Source organism: Schistocerca americana, chromosome 4 (genome assembly GCF_021461395.2).
Source record: "Schistocerca americana isolate TAMUIC-IGC-003095 chromosome 4, iqSchAmer2.1, whole genome shotgun sequence".
Taxonomy (NCBI): Eukaryota; Metazoa; Arthropoda; class Insecta; order Orthoptera; family Acrididae; genus Schistocerca; species Schistocerca americana.
In genome coordinates, this window is record NC_060122.1 from 195,250,384 (window position 1) to 195,272,313 (window position 21,930).

Consider the following 21,930-nt stretch of genomic DNA (forward strand, 5'->3'; position numbering starts at 1 on the left):
TTATTTAATATTTTAGCGCGTAAGAGTAATGTAACACTTATGATCGCAAAAAGTAAGTAAAGTTGCCCTCAAGCTGAATGTTGCATTCAGCAAGGCAGTGCTCCTACTGTAGCTGGTGTGCACTTGTTTTCTTAAGTCTATGATTTACTTACGCAGTCAGTTATAGTGTGACGTAAGATTTAGTGTAAGTAAATTTTCGCGTTATCAATTCCCTGTCACAGATGGAAAATGTGATAAGTGAAACGAAAAGCGATTCCTACAACCAATCTCATATTCTCCCTTAGCTACTTCATCTATTTCTCCCCCAATAATCACATTCAGATCCGCCATACCTTTTAGATTTTCATCTCCCATTACGTACTGAATTTCCCGTTCAATACCCTCATATCCTTTCTCTGTCTCTTAGTGTTCTGCGAGGGACTTGCGCATGTTTTCCTGAACTAATGTTCAAATGGGTCAAATGGCTCTGAGCACTGTGGGAGTTAACTTCTGAGGTCACCAGTCTCCTAGAACTTAGAACTACTTAAACCTAAGTAACCTAAAGACATCACAAACATCCGTACCCGAGGCAGGATTCGAACCTGAGACCGTAGGGGTGGCACGATTCCAGACTGTAGCGCCTAGAAACGCTCGGCCACTCTGGCCGGCTTGTACTAATGTTGTCGGTGTTGTTTTGCTGTCAACTCCGAAGAGAACAAACGCAGCAGTCAACTGTTCACAGAAACTTACTCTCTGTCCTACCTCCTGATTCATAACGAACCTTACTCCCATTATACCATTTTTCGATGATGTTGATTTTTTCCTATACTCATCTAACCGAAAATTCTTGTCTTCTTTCCATTTCACCTCACTGACACCCAGTATATCTACTTTAAGGCTTATCATTTCCGTTTCCAGATTTTACAAGTTAAGTGTCTATAATGTAGTGGTTTCCATTGCCTTCTGCGTTCTCATACCGTTGATCACTTCTGACTCTTCCAACATTAATGGGCAGTTCCCCTCCCTAAGAGACACAAAGTGTCTGAACCTCTGTCCGTTCCTGCGCCATTTTGACAACACCATTGGCAAATGAGGGTGACTTCTTACGACAGAAGTCTTCGGTCCCCACTTCATCTAGTAATGGCGAATACTCTGTTCAAGGATCACGAGAAGGTATACTTCTAAAAGACATGAAGATACAGGAATATTTCAGTTATGTTACACCATGTCTAGGCGGACTCCGAAATCAGGTACTGGACTGCAAGGCGTACCCATGAGCAGATATAGACACAGGTCACAATTTACTTGTGATGAAGTGTAGGCTGAAGTTTAAGTGACTCGTCACGGACAATCAATCCACAAAGATTTGGATACGGAAGTGCTAATGAATGAAGACGTACGCTTGAAATTCACTGAGACTATAGATACTGTGAGAATGAATAGCTCACTAGGCAGTTTAGTCAGAGAGGAACGGACGTTACTAACAAGGGCAGTCACAGAGGATCGAAAGAAAGAAACAGGTACAACGAATGTAACTGCGGAGATACCATGGCTAACAGAAGTAATGCTTCAGTTGATCGATGAAAGAAAGAAGAACAAAAATTTTAAGGGATATACAGGAATACAGAAATATGCGTCGCTTAGAACTGAAATAAACTCGAAGTCCAGGGAAGCTAAGGCGAAGTCGATGCATGAAAAATGAGAAGAAATAGGAAATGAAATGACCGTCGGGAGGACTGACAGAGCATGTACAGGGTGTTTCACAGTTCATGTTACACACTTAGATTGTAGAGAGGACTTAGTATATCAAGTTTTACTTAGGAACTCAGTTTCGTAAACGATTCGTTTCCATGTTACAAGGAAATCAAGTTGTGCAAGTTTCACTCCTATTTACTTCGATATTACAACAGCTGTTCGGTATGACGACCGCCAAGTTCGATGCACAATGTGTATGTACGCAGTAAATTTGCCTAAACTCTTTCCAATATGCATAGTTTATGCTTAATCACCTCTTAGACAGCAGCGATCCGTGCAACAGATGTCCCTCCGACTTGACAGAGTCTCGTGAACAAGACTCTTCAAAAAAATGTTCAAATGTGTGGAAATCTTATGGGACTTAACTGATAAGGTCATCAGTCCCTAAGCTTAAACACTACTTAACCTAAATTATCCTAAGGACAAAAACACACATACCTATGCCCGAGGGAGGAGTCGAACCTCCGCCAGGACCAGCCGCATAGTCCATGACTGCAGCACCTTAGACCGCTCGGCTAATAGCGCGCGGCCAAGACCCTTCAAGTATACTCATACGTAGAAGTCCCCAGGAGTTAAATTTTGTCGACCTTTGTGACAAATCATGTGATCCACGTTGATGGATCCCCCTGTCCCTGCCGACTCCATTCAGATTGTTTCTGACGCGCACTGCAAAATGTACTGCCGCTCCGTTGGAAACACAATTCTTGGCTAATGTCCAGTGGCACATCTTCGAAAAACTCCGACAGCTCTTGTTGCAGAAATGTCACGTACCTGGCACCCGTTTGGTGGGGAGAAAGTATGTACGATCCAACCACATGACCCTTGCCTGTACCTGTCCAGCTATTAACACCGAATCTGTGCTGAAATTTTAGTGTACAAATGGCTTTCAGGTTTTCTTGATCCCAAATGTGGCTATTTCAGTGCCGAAACACGTCTCGTCGGTGAACAATATTCTCTATGGAAAATGAGGAAAATGCACCCGACTTTGTAAAAACCAAATACAGCAATTGACACATGGCACAGAAAATGTCTGCCGGGAACATAGTGAGTACCATCTGAGGGTGACATGTGTGGAGTTGCTGTTCATGCAGAACACGTCAGACAGACGAGTGAGACACATGCAAGGGACGTACAGTGGCTCGGTTCTCTTCAGCTTCATGAAGCACTTTCTCTTCCAATTCGACAGTGCGTAGCCTCTTTGGAGCACCACAGCTTCCTCTATCGCTTGTGACTTTCCCACTTTTCCGCAACCGTTGTTCTACTCTGGCAGACACGGGATGAGATGGAGTCACACGATTTGGAAAGAAATCATCGTACAGACGTTGAGCTTCTTTGCGATTACGGCGACCTTCACCGTAAATTAACAGCATATCAGTGTACTCTGCGAACGTAAAGGCAGGCATCCTGTTATTGCAGTGCTAGTCACCGTAACGTCAAATGACACATCACCAAGAAGCTTGAAAGCAAGGCAGTTGGACAACGTGTCATCGTACCATTCGTTAATGTGGGTAGCCCATCATAAAAGGCGAAGTGAATAAGAAACTTGTAGTGCGTGACTTATTAGCTATTGTTTTTCTTGTAACGTACGAGGGCTATTCGGAAAGTAAGGAACGATAGGTTGCGAAATGGAAACCACAGTGAAAATCAAAAGTGTTTTATTTGCAACAGTTAGCTACAACTTCCAGCTACTTATCTCCACAGTCGCAGATCCAACTTAAACGTTTGTAGTAGCGTTCTACCAAGGTTCCAATACCCTCTTTATAAAAGGCAGCCGCCATTGCTTTCCTCCAATTCTCTACGCTCGCCTACAGCTCGTTGTCTGCGCCAAAATGTTGTCTTCATAGTCAGCGGTTCATGTGAGCAGAGATGAAACTCAGATTGAGACAATTACGGGCTGTATTGTGGGTAATCAAACATTTCCAATTGAAAACGATGCAGGAGCATCTTCATTGTCCCTGCAGAATGCGGCTGAGAAATGTCTTGAAGAAGAAAACGCACAATTATTATGTAATATCGGCTGCATAGCTTGAGGCGAAATTTCTCACCAGACCATCGTACTTGGTGGAAGACACTATTGTTGTAGATATGTTTATGTGCTCCTTGTGTGCTCAGAACTGAAAAGAATGACGTAACGCTATCGACGGGCATACAGAGACACTGCCCAACACACCTGTTTAAAACTTCATCGGATTTTCACTGTGGTTTCCACTTCGTGACCGATCGTTCCTTAATTTCCGAATAACCTTCGTAGAAACTAACCATTTCCGGACATGGGCTCCTATGTAAAACTCAATCCCTACGTCCCCTCTACAACCTCTAGAAGTACGTAACAACAATTCGTAAACACCGTGTAGAAAATTCAAAACAACCTTCGGTGAAATTAAAAGCAAGGGTGGTAACATCAAGAGTGCAATGGGAACTCCTCTGTTAAATACAGAGGATAGAGCACATAGGGGGAAAGAGCACACAGAATGCGTCTACTAGGGTGAAGACGTCTGATGACGCGATAGAAGCAGAAACAAGAGTCGACATAGAAGACATAGGGGGTGCAGTAATAGAATCGGAATTTAAAATAAGTTTGTAGCACTTAAAACCGAATAAGACAAAAGGGATATACGACACTCCATTATAATCTCTAAAAACATTGGTGGAAGTGGCAAGAAAATGGCTATTCACCATGGTATGTTGAATGTATGAGTCTGGCGATATACCATATGACTTTCGGAAAAACATCTTCCACATAATTCTTAAGGTTGCAAGATCCGACAGGTGCGAGAAGTATTGCGCAATGAGTTTATCAGCTCATGCATCGAAGCTGCTGACAAGGATAATATACAGATGAATGGATAAGAAAACTGAGGACGTGTTAGATGGGCGTCAGTTTGGCTTTAGGCAAGATAAAGGCACGAGAGAGGCAGATCTGACGTTGCTGTTGACAATGGAAGGAAGGCTAAAAATCAAGACATGTCCATAGGATTTGTCGACCTGGAAAAACCGTTCAACAATACAAAATGGTGCAGCATGTTCGATATCTTGCGAAAAGCTGGGGTAAGTGTTATGACGACTACGAACGAGTCGTCGCCAGTGTTGACTGGTGGCGAATGCTAAATAGAAACATATAAATCACAGCAGGTTTTTTCACTAACGTCGATAAGGTGGTGGCTGCATGGTCTGGATCTGCAACAACTAAAATAATTAGAAATCGTTGGTAAAAATTGATATATATTGTACTTAAATGGTTGTAAGGGATTCTTCTTGGCTGTATACATATAATTATAAACTGATAGCGCCTTGTTAGAGGTTGCTTCCTATCAGCTGAAGGCTATGCTGCTTTACTACTTGACGTACCGATCAAGAGTGGCCGAGAGCTCGCTAGAAACTTGATACAAGCCGCAGAGCGGCGCTAGCGGCGCTGGTCTCGACTCACGGGTCCAACGATACTAAAACGGACCGTGGTCGATAACTGCAACCCCTAAAAAGTGCGGTATCGTACGTTGATACCACAGTAAGCTACAGGAAAGGGGATTATATACAACATGAAAAAGAGCCAAGAGGGGACAATAGGAGTGGGAGACCAAGAACAATGTGCACGGTCTAATAAATGGAATTAACAGTCCAATGAGTACAGAATATGGATTGGGAGTAAATCGAAGAAAGGCGAAAGTAATAAGAAGTTTCAGAAATGAGAAAAGCGAGAACTTAACATCACGATCGGTGATCATTATGTAGATGAAGTTAAGGAAATCTGCAACTTAAATAGCAAAATAACCCATGTCGGACGGAGCAAGGAGAACATCAAAAGCAGACTAGCACTGGCAAAAGTGCATTTCAGGCAAGATAAGTCTACTAATACCAAACGTAGGCTTTAATTTGAGGAAGAAATTTATGAGAATATACGTGTGGAAAACAGCGTTTTATGGTAGTGAAAAATGGACTTTTGGAAACAGCCGGCCGCGGTGGCCGTGCAGTTCTAGGTGCTTTAGTCCGGAACCGCGGGACTGCTACGGTCGCAGGTTCGAATCCTGCCTCGGGCATGGATGTGTGTGATGTCCTTAGGTTAGTTAGGTTTAAGTAGTTCTAAGTTCTATGGGACTGATGACCTAAGATGTTAAGTCCCATAGTGCTCATAGCCATTTGAACCATTTTTTTGGAAACAGAACATAAAAGAATCAAAGCATGCAGACATGATGCTACAGAAGAATACTGAACCTTAGAAGGACTGATGAGTTATGCAATGAGGGGGTTATCTGAAGAATCGTCGAGGAAAGGAATATATGGAAAACACTAACAAGAAGAAGGGCTAGAATACGAAGACATGTGTTAAGACATCACGGAAAAAGTTCAGTGGTACTAGAAGGAGCTTTAGAGTGTAGAAACTTTAGGGGAAGTTTTGGAATACGTTCAGCAAATAATTGAGGACGTATGTTGCAAGTGCTATTCCGAGAAAAAGAGGTTAGCACGGCAGAAGACTGATAAATCAAGAAAACAATGCAAGATCCGCTTCAGTTGCCAGCAATTTTAAAATTGTTGTACGATCGGTTTCGAAGCCAAAACCTTCATCTTTAGGTGCCACAAATCAATTATGGAAACGGGCCAGTCAGTTTGCTGTGGGTGTGACTACGTTTGACTGGCTCTAGCGCAACACATTTAATTTTCTGAAATTATTATTGGCACTTGATGCTAAAGCTTTATGCTTCGAAAGCGATCGTGCAATAATAAGAAATTACTGGTAATTGAAGCATTTTTCTTTTTATTTATAGTAATTTCCTCAGTTGCGGATGTTCACCTGGTGAAATATTTTGATTAATCCTGATTTATTATGTTGTACAAGTATGTAATTTTGCTATTACTTTGATTGGTATATGAGAATAATGTTAGCAAAATGCATCGTGAAAACTATTAGTAGTAAAGAAGAAGAAAAGTATAATGTTATGTTTCATGGATGAACGGCGTAAATATCGTAAGCGATAAATTGTTTTCCTTTCATCATTTTGTGGGGTTGTCGGAGAGATATTTTTGCAAAGTTATGAAATTTTGTGTAAAGTTTGCTGCAAGTCGCTCAGTGCTCTCCTTTTGAGATACCAGATGAAATGAATTGAGCGTATGACATTACAGGCCGGGAGACCCCAGCTAGTGTTGCTCGGCTGCCTCGTGCAAGTCATTTTATTAGAGCCACTTCTGCGACTTGTGTGTCAATGACGATGAATTGATGATGAGAAGAACACAATCCAAGCCCAGTGGTACGTAGGTCTTTCTTATCCCAACAGCGATTCTTTCCAGACAGTGATACATGTACCCAGTTTGGTTGAAATCAGTCCAGTATATATCGGTTTATGAAAACTTACGTCGATTAATACGTGGAAACGCTGCGTTCTGTGTTCAAGGTGGTCGTATTGGTATACCCAGAGGCTCGAGAGTGAAAACGCTGCGAACTTTCGCAAAACACTGGGGTCCTTCAGCAACCGCCACACGCCATTCTGTCAAGCCATCTCTCTTCATTTGAATGCACTTGACTCGACCCTTTTGCTTCGAGGCAGATAGAGCACGTCAGAGGGGCCCGCGCTTCTGACAGCACAGAGGTGCAGACTGCAAGCCACGGAGGGTGGCCCCCACCGCAGCAGCTGCACGCTGCACTGCCTGCTGCACCAACAGCGCTGCATCTACCTGTGCGCCAGGCAAGGCGGCGGCGGCGGCGGCGGCGGCGGCGTACAAAGGCAGCCTCTAAGGGCACACGAGCCGCGCCAGCTCCCGTCTCTGCTGCCCACAACCAAGGCACCGCGTCCACTACTTTGACAGTTGAACCCGCCCACTTACCCAGAGGGTGCGTCCTCCGACTGTGAGCCAAAGTGTGTCCCGCTGAGTCAAACAACTGTGGCTCCTATTTCCCTTGGTACATTCTTTGCAGCTCATACGTTTTGTACCTACATATTACGTCTACATGGCTACCTTGTAATTCTCGTTTAAGTCCTTCACACAAACACTTTACAACAATGTTTCGACCGTTCCAATTTCGAAGGGAACGTTTGAAAAATGAACACCCTGATCTTCCCGTGTGATCTGTGATTTAGCTTATTCCAATGGTCATTTCTCGCTCTGTCCATTGGGTCATTCTTACACTACTAGCCATTAAAATTGCTACACCACGAAGATGACGTGCTACAGACTCGACATTTAACCGACAGGAAGAAGACGCTATGATATGCAAATGATTAGCTTTTTCAGAGCATTCACACAAGGATGGCGCCGGTGGCGACACCTACAACGTGCTTACATGAGGAAAGTTTCCAACCGATTTCTCATATACAAACAGCAGTTGACCGGCATTGCCTGGTGAAACGTTGTTGTGATGCCTCGTGTAAAGATGAGAAAAGCGTATCATCACGCTTCCGACTTTGATAAAGGTCATATTGTAGCCTATCGCGATTGTGGTTTATCGTATCGTGACATTGCTGCTCGTGTTGGTCGAGATCCAATGACTGTTAGCAGAATATGGAATCGGTGGGTTCAGGAGGGTAATACGGGACGCCGTGCTGGATCCCAACGGCCTCGTATCACTAGCAGTCGCGATGACAGGCATCTTATCCGCATGGCTGTAATGGATCGTGTAGCCACGTCTCGATCCCGGAGCCAACAGAAGGGGACGTTTGCAAGACAACAACCATCTGTACGAACACTTCGACGACGTTTGCAGCAACACGGACTATCAGCTCGGAGACTATGGCTGCGGATACCCTTGACGCTGCATCACAGACAGGAGCGCCTGCGATGGTGTACTCAACAACGAACCTGAGTGCACGAATGGCAAAACGTCATCTTTTCGGATGAACCCAGGTTTTGTTTACAGCATCATGATGGTCGCATCCGTGTTTGCCTACATCGCGGTGAACGCACATTGGAAGCGTGTATTCGTCATCGCCATACTGGCGTATCATCCAGCGTGATGGTATGCTGTACCATTCGTTACACGTCTCGGTCACCTCTTGTTCGAATTGACGGCACTTTGAACAGTGGATGTTACATTTCAGATGTGTTACGACCCGTGGTTCTACCGTTCATTCGATCCCTCCGAAACCTTACATTTCAGCAGGATAATGGACGACCGCATGTTGTAGGTGCTGTACGGGCCTTTCTGGATACAGAAAATGTTCGACTGCTGCCCTGGCCAGCACATTCTCCAGGTCTCTCACCAATTGAAAACGTCTGGTCAATGGTGGGCGAGCAAATGGCTCGTCACAATACGACAGTCACTACTCTTGATGAACTGTGGTATCGTGTTGAAGCTGCATGGACAGCTGTACCTATACACGCCATCCAAGCTCTGTTTGACTCAATGCCCAGGCGTATCAAGGCCGTTATTACGGCCAGAGTTGGTTGTTCGGTGTACTGATTTCTCAGGATCTATGCACCCAAATTGCGTGAAAATGTAATCACATGTCAGTTCCAGTATAATATATTTGTCCAATGGTTCGAATGGCTCTGAGCACTATGGGACTCAACATCTTAGGTCATATGTCCCCTAGAACTTAGAACTACTTAAACCTAACTAACCTAAGGACATCACACACACCCATGCCCGAGGCAGGATTCGAACCTGCGACCATAGCAGTCCTGCGGTTGCGGACTGCAGCGCCAGAACCGCACGGCCACCGCGGCCAGCGCATATTTGTCCAATGAATACCCGTTTATCATCTGCATGTCATCTTGGTGTAGCAGTTTTAATGGCCAGTAGTGTATACTTTCGGATTCGGAGGAAAAGCTGTTGACTGAAATTTCGTGACTAGATTTCGCCGCAACGAAAACCCCATTTGTTTTAATGACTGTCACCCCAGCTTTGCGTATTATATCCGTGGCACTCTGTCCCCTAATACTCGTTAATACTAAACGATCTGCCTTTTTTTTTCAGCTTTTCCGACGTCCTCCGTCAATTCTGCCTGGTAATTATCCCATTCGTCCCAGCGATACTCCAGAAGAAAACGGACAAGCTTAGTGTAGCCTCTCTCTTTAGTAGATTTCTGCATCTTACAAGTTTTCTACCGACCAAGACCGATAGCCTAAGGATCGCTTTCCCCACAACGTTTTCTGTGTGACAGTTCCAGTTTCAATTATTCATTTTCGTAATCTCAAGCTAATTAGTTGAATCCACAACTTTTGAATCTGTCTTATTTATAGTGGACCCCAAATTTAACGGAATCCTTTTTAATACTCATGTGGAGGACCTCACACTTTATATTGTTTAGGATCAATTGCCACTTTTGCACCATACAAATGTCTTCTCAAAAGCATTGGGTGATTCTTATTGATGGGCTGACGATTTTACTAGACGGTAAACGACAGCACCATCTACATAAAACGTAAGACAGGTGGTCAGACTGTCAATACACCTTCTATGTAGACAGGAATAGCAGTGGACCTATGACATTTCGTGGAGGACAGCCACTCTGTGACATGCTGCCAGTTACTACAAATTCTGACATTTCCGACAGCAAGTTACGAATCGAGTCGCACATCTGACATGATATTCCATTCACACACAATTTGATTAGAGAGGATTAGGAAAAAGTCTACATATAATTCAAAAAATGGTTCAAATGGCTCTGAGCACCATGGGACTTAACTTCTCAGGTCATCAGTCCCCTAGAACTTAGAACTACTTAAACCTAACCAACCTAAGGACATCACACACATACATGCCCGAGGCAGGATTCGAACCTGCGATGGAGCGGTCGCGCGGTTCCAGACTGTAGCGCTTAGAACCGCTCGGCCACCCCGGCCGGCTACATATAATTGATGCATTAAATCAGGTGTTGCTGAAATCGTTAGATTAATAAACGAGACACAAAAGTAGGCGGAAAAATTCTAAGATTTGAGCAGCAAAATACCTGACGTCGACAGAAGTGAAAGGAATACATTTTTCATACTGGTAAGGAATGTTTATATCGAAAATAGGCGCCAACTCGAATACTGATGGAAGTTTTATTCTATAGTGAAGACGGAGATGGAAACAAGAAGAGCACGATATAGAGTACAGACAAGAACGGAATAGAAGCCATGGAAACGTATTGTTACAGATGAACTATGAAGATTAGATGGACGGTTTCGATAATTAATGAAGAGGAACACAATTAAAACGTGGAATTATTGATATTATAGTACAACTAGGTGAAAAGAAGTGTTCCGTTGATAGAAAACATCGAGAGGTCTTAAGGAATAGTTAACTCGAAAGAGTTAGATGTGTGCACAAATATACACATACTGTAATGTAAAGTTTGTAAGTCCCGCTTTGTGCTACAGACTGCCCTCGAAGAAAGAGATCCGGGTGGAGTGACCGCGCGGTTTGAGTCGCAATGTCGCGGATTGCGCGGCCCCTCCCGCCGGAGGTTCGAGTCCTCCCTTGGGCATGGGTATGTGTGTCGTTCTTTTAATAAGTTAGTTTAAGTAGTGTGTACGTCTAGGGGTCGATGACAGCAGTGTGGTTTTTTAGGAATTCACACACATTTGAACATTATGAAGAAAGAGATGCATCCCACATCTGAGAAAATGCAAATATTAATCATTTTGTTTATCAGAATTATGTGTCTTCTTGATGCATACTGACCTTTTCTCGACATTGTAAGCCTCTATGAATGGCTGTCCACAGTAACGATAAAGGAAACCATGCCACAACACAGCTAATTGTGATTAGAAGGCTATGTATTTACGTACATTGCTGTGTCAACAACAAATCAGCAAGTTATGGTATCGCTGTCTCAAACGTGGTAGATTTCGCTTTCTAAACAGGCTGTCACCACCACATACTGAGAATAATAAACTGCAATTTATGCAAATATACGTTAAAAGCTTTTTCCTTTATATTTCTGCCTGGTGACGTCATACTTCCCAAAATTTTGCAGAAATAAAATAACTTAATGAAATACGTGGAATAGGGAATGACAGCCATCTCTACTAAAACTAATCCATTAAAATGCGAAAATTAAGTCGTAATAAAACTTTACCTGCCATTAAAACTTCGGCTGTAAACCGATCAGCCATCATCGGAGATGCCCGAACGGTTAACGGGCGAAATATTTGCAGCAGACGATGTTTGGTTGTTGCTGAGTTTCCACAATTTTATGGATCAAGTATTATGCCGTCACAACATCAAGTTTCTCTGAAAAACCTGTTTAATAATAGAACACTCACAATAGCATAACACCCAATACGACTGTACATTATTAGTCTGTGTTCAAATTTCTTTGTGTGTCAGTTTTTGAACGGATCGCTTGTATTCCATAATGTTGAAACTTGAGTTCACGAATCGGTATCGTTAGGTATTATATGAAAAGTTAAAGTAGTGTCCTGTCTACTACAATCACACTGGTCTTTGAATTAAGGGTCGAATATGATATTACGTATTATTAAAAAGGCGCCTCTTGTCATTTACATGACTGTGATGATGACATTTTTAACGAAAGTCACGAGGGCTTACAGAATCCTCGTAGTGATGTGAACAATTCAGTTCCATATACGAACGGGATTCATTTTTCAGAGGAAGCCATTAACGTAAAAGCAGCTAAATAGAGTTGTTTCGAGGTTTTTATGAAGTGCAGAGTCCGAGAAAACGTTATCGTTTCGATTCGCAGTAAAAGCTTTCCATAAAAATTCTCCAGCTGCCTGCCAGTGCAGTCACAATACACACTGCAATACGTACATTGCTCGTAAACGCGATAAAAAAAAAAGCGCTTTCTTAGTGACACTTCACGTGCATTCTAAAAATAGAGAAAAGCACTTCATAAGAGCTGTTAAAGGAATGCACTAGAACAAAACGCAACTGTTGATGTAGTCTCGCTGTATTTTCTGCTCGCTGAGCTATAAATACAGACTATTTCCGCCGATGTATTCTCCTTCATACACTCCTGGAAATTGAAATAAGAACACCGTGAATTCATTGTCCCAGGAAGGGGAAACTTTATTGACACATTCCTGGGGTCAGATACATCACATGATCGCACTGACAGAACCACAGGCACATGGACACAGGCAACAGAGCATGCACAATGTTGGCACTAGTACAGTGTATATCCACCTTTCGCAGCAATGCAGGCTGCTATTCTCCCATGGAGACGATCGTAGAGATGCTGGATGTAGTCCTGTGGAACGGCTTGCCATGCCATTTCCACCTGGCGCCTCAGTTGGACCAGCGTTCGTGCTGGACGTGCAGACCGCGTGAGACGACGCTTCATCCAGTCCCAAACATGCTCAATGGGGGACAGATCCGGAGATCTTGCTGGCCAGGGTAGTTGACTTACACCTTCTAGAGCACGTTGGGTGGCACGGGATACATGCGGACGTGCATTGTCCTGTTGGAACAGCAAGTTCCCTTGCCGGTCTAGGAATGGTAGAACGATGGGTTCGATGACGGTTTGGATGTACCGTGCACTATTCAGTGTCCCCTCGACGATCACCAGTGGTGTATGGCCAGTGTAGGAGATCGCTCCCCACACCATGATGCCGGGTGTTGGGCCTGTGTGCCTCGGTCGTATGCAGTCCTGATTGTGGCGCTCACCTGCACGGCGCCAAACACGCATACGACCATCATTGGCACCAAGGCAGAAGCGACTCTCATCGCTGAAGACGACACGTCTCCATTCGTCCCTCCATTCACGCCTGTCGCGACACCACTGGAGGTGGGCTGCACAATGTTGGGGCGTGAGCGAAAGACGGCGTAACGGTGTGCGGGACCGTAGCCCAGCTTCATGGAGACGGTTGCGAATGGTCCTCGCCGATACCCCAGGAGCAACAGTGTCCCTAATTTGCTGGGAAGTGGCGGTGCGGTCCCCTACAGCACTGCGTAGGATCCTACGGTCTTGGCGTGCATCCGTGCGTCGCTGCAGTCCGGTCCCAGGTCGACGGACACGTGCACCTTCCGCCGACCACTGGCGACAACATCGATGTACTGTGGAGACCTCACGCCCCACGTGTTGAGCAATTCGGCGGTACGTCCACCCGGCCTCCCGCATGCCCACTATACGCCCTCGCTCAAAGTCCGTCAACTGCACATACGGTTCACGTCCACGCTGTCGCGGCATGCTACCAGTGTTAAAGACTGCGATGGAGCTCCGTATGCCACGGCAAACTGGCTGACACTGACGGCGGCGGTGCACAAATGGTGCGCAGCTAGCGCCATTCGACGGCCAACACCGCGGTTCCTGGTGTGTCCGCTGTGCCGTGCGTGTGATCATTGCTTGTACAGCCCTCTCGCAGTGTCCGGAGCAAGTATGGTGGGTCTGACACACCGGTGTCAATGTGTTCTTTTTTCCATTCCCAGGAGTGTATATCAAATGTTTAGATGATTCTGAGGAATACATTCTAGGTTGTGTGAAGTACTATTACTTTGGAGAATACGCGTGGAACTCAGTAAAGAATAATCGACTGAAATTTTCTGGAGCCTACACAAATATAATCCTGTAAGAAGAGTTTCCGGGGTGCTACGATTAAATCTACTTATTACTCCCAAGGCCAATGTATGTGGCGTAGTGGAGAGTATTTCATAGCAGTATCAGCAACTTCCTGTACTATTTCGTCGGATACCGAGAGAGCAGAAAGGGAATGTCAATTTGTCTCTGCAGGCTCTCTAATCTCTTATCGTATTTTCATGACAACTATGTGATATATAGGACAGCAACAGAAGACTGTCTCACATATTCTTCTTCCAATATCGGTTCTCTCTCAACACGATTTAGCGACGACGATGCTGCCTTTCTTCTAAGGATTCTCGTTTTCATTTCTGGAGCACTTCTGTTTCACTTTTGTGAGGATAATACCGATCTATACGATCCTAGTGGTATTCCTCTGAATTTAATTTACGTTATCATGTCTCCATAACAAGAATTCCGAAATCTTGAATAATACTCTAACATTGTTCATTGTAGCGTTTTCTGTGGGACTAGGTTATTATAAATGGTTGAGGCAGCGTCATAAATTCATTGTAGCAACATTAAATTACATATTGTCATAAAACTCAACACACATGTAAAAATGACCAAAAAATTTTTTGGTTTGCAGTCGCACTCCGTCACAAGAGTGCAGCAGTGAGATATTAGCCAACATGGCGATAGGCTCCATAAAAGCCTATGTTTCGTGCTTGTACTGCTTTCGCATCAGTCTGTCACCAACGGGACTTCAGAACGGAATTGAAATAATATCCACGAGCTACCAACTCCATTAGGCGATGTTATTCCCAGGTCAAGATTTGAAGACGCCTCTGCAAGGCATGTCGGCGGGTCAACCGGCAATGAGTGAAGAAGCGGTTGACCGAATACATGCTCGTTTTGTACGTACCATGCAGAAGTCGACTAACACAGTAAGTAGAGAACTGAACACACCACATCAGAACGTTAGGAAGATTTTAATGCAACGACTGAAGCAGAAGTCTTATCGCTTGAAATTGCTAAAAGCCTAGATTCCGATGATAAAGTCAGACGCTTTGAATTTTTGGCAGAGTTGCAACAGCTTATTCGAAAGATAGGTTTTTTGAGAAATTCACCTTCAGTGATGATGCAACTTTTTTTGTGAAAGGCGCAGTGAAAAACGCACAACGTGCGAATCCGGGCGACAGAGAATTCCCATGTTATCCTGCAGCACCAGAAGATAATGTGTAGTGTGCAGTCTAACAATTTGAAGTTTGCGATGCTTTTATTTACTGCTAAAAGACCATTACAGAACACGTGTGTCTGGACACGTTAAAAAATCGGCATATGTCACATCTGGAGACCGACAGTGTGGACTCTCAACAGGATGGCGCTCCACCACATTTACATTATGATGTTTGTGACTTCTTAATCAGAGAATTAAGAAACTGGTGAATTGGTCATGGTGGGGTTGATGATCATCAATACATGTCATAGCCTCCAGACTCTGCCGATCCTACCCCACGATATTTTTTGTGCTTGGGGTTATGTGAAAAACTCAGTGTTTACGCCTCGTATGGCAACAAACCTACCGGAACTACGAGGAATCATTACCACTACACACGTCAGTACGCTGTTGACATACAACGAAGTGGAAAGCAGAAGTATTGAAACTTATTATTTCATTATCGAACATATTCTCAGTTCAAATATAATGAATTTCTTTGAGGCAGAGAAGTTGCTGTCTATGCATCAGCACGGCTTTAGAAAGCATCGCTCCTGCGGAACGCCACTTGCCCTCTTTTCACATGATATCTTGCGAACCATGGATGAAGGGTATCAGACGGATGCCATATTCCTTGACTTCCGGAAAGCGTTTGACTCGGTGCCCCACTACAGACTCCTAACTAAGGTACGGGCATATGGGCCTGGTTCCCAAATATGTGAGTGGCTGGAAGACTTCTTAAGTAATAGAACCCAGTACATTGTCCTCGGTGGTGAGTGTTCATCGGAGGTGAGGGTATCATCTCGAGTGCCCCAGGGAAGTGTGGTGGGTCCGCTGTTGTTTCCTATCTACGTAAATGATATTTTGGATAGAGTGGATAGCAATGTGCGGCTGTTTGCTGATGATGCTGTGGTGTACGTGAAGGTGTCGTCGATGAGTGACTGTAGGAGGATACAGGATGACTTGGACAGTATTTGTGATTGGTGTGTGGAATTGCAGCTAACTCTAAATGTAGATAAATGTAAATTAATGCAGATGAATAGGAAAAAGAATCCCGTAATGTTTGAATACTGCATTTAGAGAACCAACATTTGAGGCTGACTGGAGTACAATTTTACTGCCGCCAACTTATATTTCACGGAAAGACCACAACGATAAGATAAAAGAGATTGAGGCTCGTACAGAGGCATATAGGCAGTCATTTTTCCCTCGTTCTGTATGGGACTGGAACAGGGAGAGAAGATGCTAGTTGTGGAACGAAGTACCGTCAGAAACAAACACTACGGTGGATTGTGGAGTGTGTATGTCGCTGTAGATGTAGATCCCAGGGACAGCGTTGATAATTTGGACGCAAAATTTGGTAATGATTACACTCTGATTCCCTCTTATTTGATATTAGTCACTTGGCTCTTCTGTGTTGGCACAGTGGGTGTCAGGTGCGCCTCAGCCAAGATGTCTGCGGAATCTGTAGGTGTCCACAACAGAGCACTTCTAAATAAAATAGCTACAATAAATCTGTGAAATCGCTTCGATCATTAATAATCACCTTGTATTTTATCCTGTGTAAATGTTTTGCCTAAGTCATTTTTCAGTTCATTACGGTCGTTAAGCGACAATACATTTCCGTGGTCAACAGCCAAGTTAGCGAGCAGTGTTATGATGTGGCTGTATCTTGAGAGAATTTAATGTCATATTTCGCTTCATTGGGCCCAGTTTGTCGAACAGTCGCCATCAAGATAAGGTACTCGGTACTATTAATTCCAAATTCGCTGAACTACTCATAAATCTGTGTAGATAAAGCGCATCCGTAGGAGCTTATTAACAGCCGCCATACTAGTAGAGCAACGACGTCTTTGTGTAAGCTAGGAAGGCTCATGTTGTTCCCATTTACGCCATAGACTCGTCAGTATTAAGTACCAAGGCACCAAAGATGAGACTGAATAATCTAACATTTTAATATGTTAGCAAAACCTTAAGTTCCGCTAATTATTTGTGTAACGGTCATGAACTAGTTTGTTAGTACCGATATGTACGAATTCAAAAGTAAGTTGACTGAAAAGCGGATTTAGCTATTTATCCGTGGCCAGCAAGGACAATGAACACTGTAATATTTAATAACTATATCGTTTCACTTGTCTTCATATTATTCCTTTTTCTTCAACTCAACTGGAGAATGCCTAGGCAATAAAGCCTCTTATTGCTAACTGAAAATATACACAACAATGTCGTTATCAACATGGAATAACGTTGATTTTATTATTAACTGCCGCTTGCACAGTATCAGAACTGGAGACGTCGACGAGATGCTCTACAGCGCTAGCTTTGCACCTGGTGAGCAAAATTACAATTACTTTTTTCAGCGTATTTCGCTTCCGAATGAACTCATTAGCTTATTCACCAAGTTTCGCTGCTCTACGTTAATTATAGTCCTCACTGGACTTCTGTGAGAAGCTGCACTTTAATTACAAGGACCTGGGACATGTATCAAGCTCCCTCTTCGCCTACGGTGCCGGCCGAAGTGGCCGTGCGGTTAAAGGCGCTGCAGTCTGGAACCGCAAGACCGCTACGGTCGCAGGTTCGAATCCTGTCTCGGGCGTGGATGTTTGTGATGTCCTTAGGTTAGTTAGGTTTAACTAGTTCTAAGTTCTAGGGGACTAATGACCTCAGCAGTTGAGTCCCATAGTGCTCAGAGCCATTCTCCTACAGTACTTCCCTCTACAAGTTCCTCAGGTACCATGGAAGTTACTCCTTGGCGTCTTATCATGATTTTCATCATTCTTCTTTTAGATTGAGCTTACTTTATTGTCCTTTCTCTCCGATAACGTGGAGAACACGGCTTCTTGTTTTAATTTTCGGAATTCTTGTGTAACAACGCATCTCAATTGGTTGGCTTCTGTTCTTTTCTAATTTTCCGTTATTCACAGTCGCTCAGTTCAGTTTAACTATTTGTAAACACTGTCTTATATGTCTATGAACGTGAGGTACAATACAACTAGTGTGACGCTCAGATTTGGTGCAAGCCGCCCTGTAGCGACAAATTACTGCGCGGAGGTAGCTGTGAAAGCCAAAATACTTGTGAGTGAAATGCTGGAACTCCATTTCGAATCCTAATGATTGTCCGAAACAAACCCAATGTCAATAATTAAACAACAATACGGTGTTTAACGGTAGACGTTATCAATGCTTCTCGATTGTTGTCCACAAAGGAGCCTTCCCTGAGGAGCTTACTATGGTGACTTCTCAAAAGGAAGAAATTATATGGAAAGCTCTACATTTACGTACCACATATACAAATCAGCATGTGGCGGTACAGTGCATGATGGAGGGAGGGTACTAAGACTCTACTAACAAAAGGGCCTCCATTTCCATATCTGTGTCCAATGGGCGATTAGACAATAGTGTCGATGTCGTGGGCGAAACTAAGTGGATGAAGGTCCTTTATCACAATTATATACAGACTACAGGGAATTATTACGACTATCCACAGTGGTAGACTGTTGACACACAAGGAAGAGGAAAGCATAGGTACTGCATCTTACTACTGCATAATATCCCAGAGGCAACCTTCATAATGTGGCAGCAAAATTTGGGAATTATGACACGCTGACTACTTCTTATTTGACGTTTGTCACTTGGCGCTTCAGTGTTGGCACAGTGGGTGTCAGGTGTGCCACAGCTATAATTAAGAGAACAGTGGGAGGACTGCCACCACAGGTAGAGTGTGTTTATGTTCGCTGTGGTTAGCAACATTCAAATAGTTTACGACAATATCAAATTATAGGTACTGATTTTTTTCAACTGACACAACAACGAGAGACATTTGAGGTGTGACTTTGAGCGCTGTGAAAGTGATAAAAATATTAATAATTTAATTTCTGTTTTTATATTTCTTGCCGAGTACATCTGTTTTCTAAAGAATAACGTTGAACTGAGATGAATCGCTAGCAGATGTCACGAACATTTTCGGTGTAGGACTGCCATTGCAAGTGGCAGTAGCCACGCCAAGTGACCACTGGACGTGCATGCCGGTCGTGCAGAGGACTATGGCGGTGGCAGTCAGTACAACAAGCTGCAGAATAGGTTGAATTCGTTTTCAGGAGATCATCACCAGGTATACTACGCCACCTTCTCACCGACTCTGACGGTGAATGCTCAGAAGAACACTGCACTGCTCTGCTGCACTGCCGAATTTGTCATATTCCCTTGCTGTTTTGATGTGAGGCTTTGTCAGTATTGCTAAGACAGAAACTTTTTCTCTTTATACCTGTGCGACTATGGCCTCCACATTTGTTCACGTTGCTATCGGATGACACAACTTATATACTGTTACAAAACCTGATTTTTATTTCGTTTATTTTATTGTAGCTCTTTCATTTCCCCAGGTACAAAGATCTATCAGTTGAAGTTCCAATAATGTTTTATGCTCGGTTAATACTGAATGCTAGATTACTTAGTTAGGTTATAAAAGAGGACCCGAATTACAAGGTATGAAATCACAACTAATAAATAATTTCACTGAGACTACAAATAGGCAGATGCGCTGTCGCTACTCACAGTTGAGGTCCAGGGAGACGCTGGCCTGTGCGGGCTGGCTAATGTTGTTATTGGCCGCTTGGCAGGTGAAGATGGCGCCTAGGTCTGCACGCCGCAACCTCGGTACCACTAGCTGGCTCTTGCGGACGTTTGGGAAGGACGAAGAGCTGGGCAGCTCCAGCGCATCCAGCAGCCGCTCTCCTCGCCACCACAGCACCGAGGGTGGTGGCCGCCCTATGGAACAACAAAGCTGGCTCACTAGAGGTGTCCAGTAACAACAGGAGAGCAGATATCAATCAAATGGTGGTAGGAGGAAGACAAGGAGCTGGGCACATCAGTGTGTCAGAAGCCACACGTCATATCACCACAAGACTGTGTGCAGTCCCTGGCCTGTGGATAACAGAGCCGACTGACGACAGGTGTCTAGCGGAAAGAGGAAAGCTGCTGTAAATCAAATGGCTGGAGGAGCATTAGCTGGGCAGATACTGGATGCCCACCAGCCGTTGGCTGCACCACCATAGCATCTTTGGTGGTGGTCAGACTGTGGGACAACAAAGCTGGGTCACAGCAACAGGAGAGCAGCTATCATTCAGATGTTTTGAAGAGGACTAACTGGTCTCATCCAGGGCATCAAACAGTCACTCACCACACCACTACAGCACCTTGAATGATGGCTGGTCTATGGAACGACAAAGGTAGATCACGACAGGTATCCAGTAGCAAATTAACAGAATCTTCCGTCGGTTCTTGGTAGAACAACATTATCATAAATGAGAAGCACGAGTTTGCTTTTGTTCTACAATATTACTTTTATTGTTAAACGGTTTTAGGCTTACAAGGCCATCTTCAGACATGTAAATGTCAGAAGATGGCCTTGTAAGCTGAAAACCGTTTAACAATAAAAGTAATATTGGAGAACAAAAGCAAACTCGTGCTTTTCATTTATGATCCAGTAGCAAGATGATAGCAGCTGTGGTTCATAGGGTGGGAGGGGGCAGGGTGGGCAGATCCAGGGCGTCTAGCAGCTGCTATGTGTGCCACCATAGACTGTGGGTGACGGTTGGACTGTGGCACAACAAATATGGCTCACCACAGTATGTCAAGTGGCAGAAAGAAAGCAGATGTCATTCAAACAGTGGTAGGAGGGCAAGCCAGACGGATCCAGGGTACCCAGCAGCTGTTCATTGTGCTACCATAGCGCCTTTTTTTCCACAAAACAGTAACAAAAATGACTATCTGACAATGAAATGACTTTTGTGATGGCCAACCTGTGGAACAACAGACCTAGCTCACGACAGATGTCCAGCAGCAAGAATAAAGCAGGTATCATTCAAATAGCGGGAGAAGGACGAACTTGGCTGATCCAATGTGTCCATCAGCTGCTCGCTGCATCACAGCACCACCATGGGTGGTGGGTAACCTATTGAACAAAAGAGCTGGCTAATGATAAGTGCCCCACAGGAAAGCAGCTGTCATTCAAACAGTGGGAGGAGGGTGGGTGGGCAAGTCCATGGTGCCCAACAGCCATTCATTGCGCAACCAAAGACTGTGGGTGGTGTCCGACCAGTGAAACAAGTGAGATGGCTCATGACATGTGTCCAGAAGTAAGAAGAAAGTAGGTGTCATTCAATTGGTGCAGCGAGGGATTAGCCGAGCGGTCTGAGGAGCTGCAGTCATGGACTGTGCGGCTGGTCCCGGCCGAGGTTCGAGTCCTCCCTGGGGCATGGGTGTGTGTTTGTCCTTAGGATAATTTAGGTTCAGTAGTGTGTAAGCTTACGGACTGATGACCTTAGCAGTTAAGTTTCATAAGATTTTCACACACATCTGAACATTTTTGAACATTCAATTTGCAGAAGGAGGAGGAGCTGGGCAGATCCATGGTGTGTAGCAGCCACTCATCGTACTGGTCTGCAGTTTCACACAGCACATCAGCAGCTGCTTCTTGACCCCTCTTTATGAGCAATGAGGGGAACAGCTGCCACCAGTTCATCCCCAAAAACTTATAAAGCAGTGGAGTACCAAAATCGTTACTACCAATAGCCTGTGGGCATC

General features: G+C 44.2%; 1 protein-coding gene across 1 annotated transcript in view; it reads right to left on the minus strand.

Annotated features, from left to right (window-relative positions):
* The window catches only part of LOC124613343 (nephrin-like), a 512,361-nt gene that overhangs the window by 314,537 nt on the left and 175,894 nt on the right, over nt 1-21,930 (minus strand). Inside the window, exon 5 of the mRNA XM_047142040.1 lies at nt 19,900-20,112. Within this exon, the coding sequence (XP_046997996.1) occupies nt 19,900-20,112 (213 nt within the window). The remainder of the gene's footprint in view (nt 1-19,899; nt 20,113-21,930) is intronic.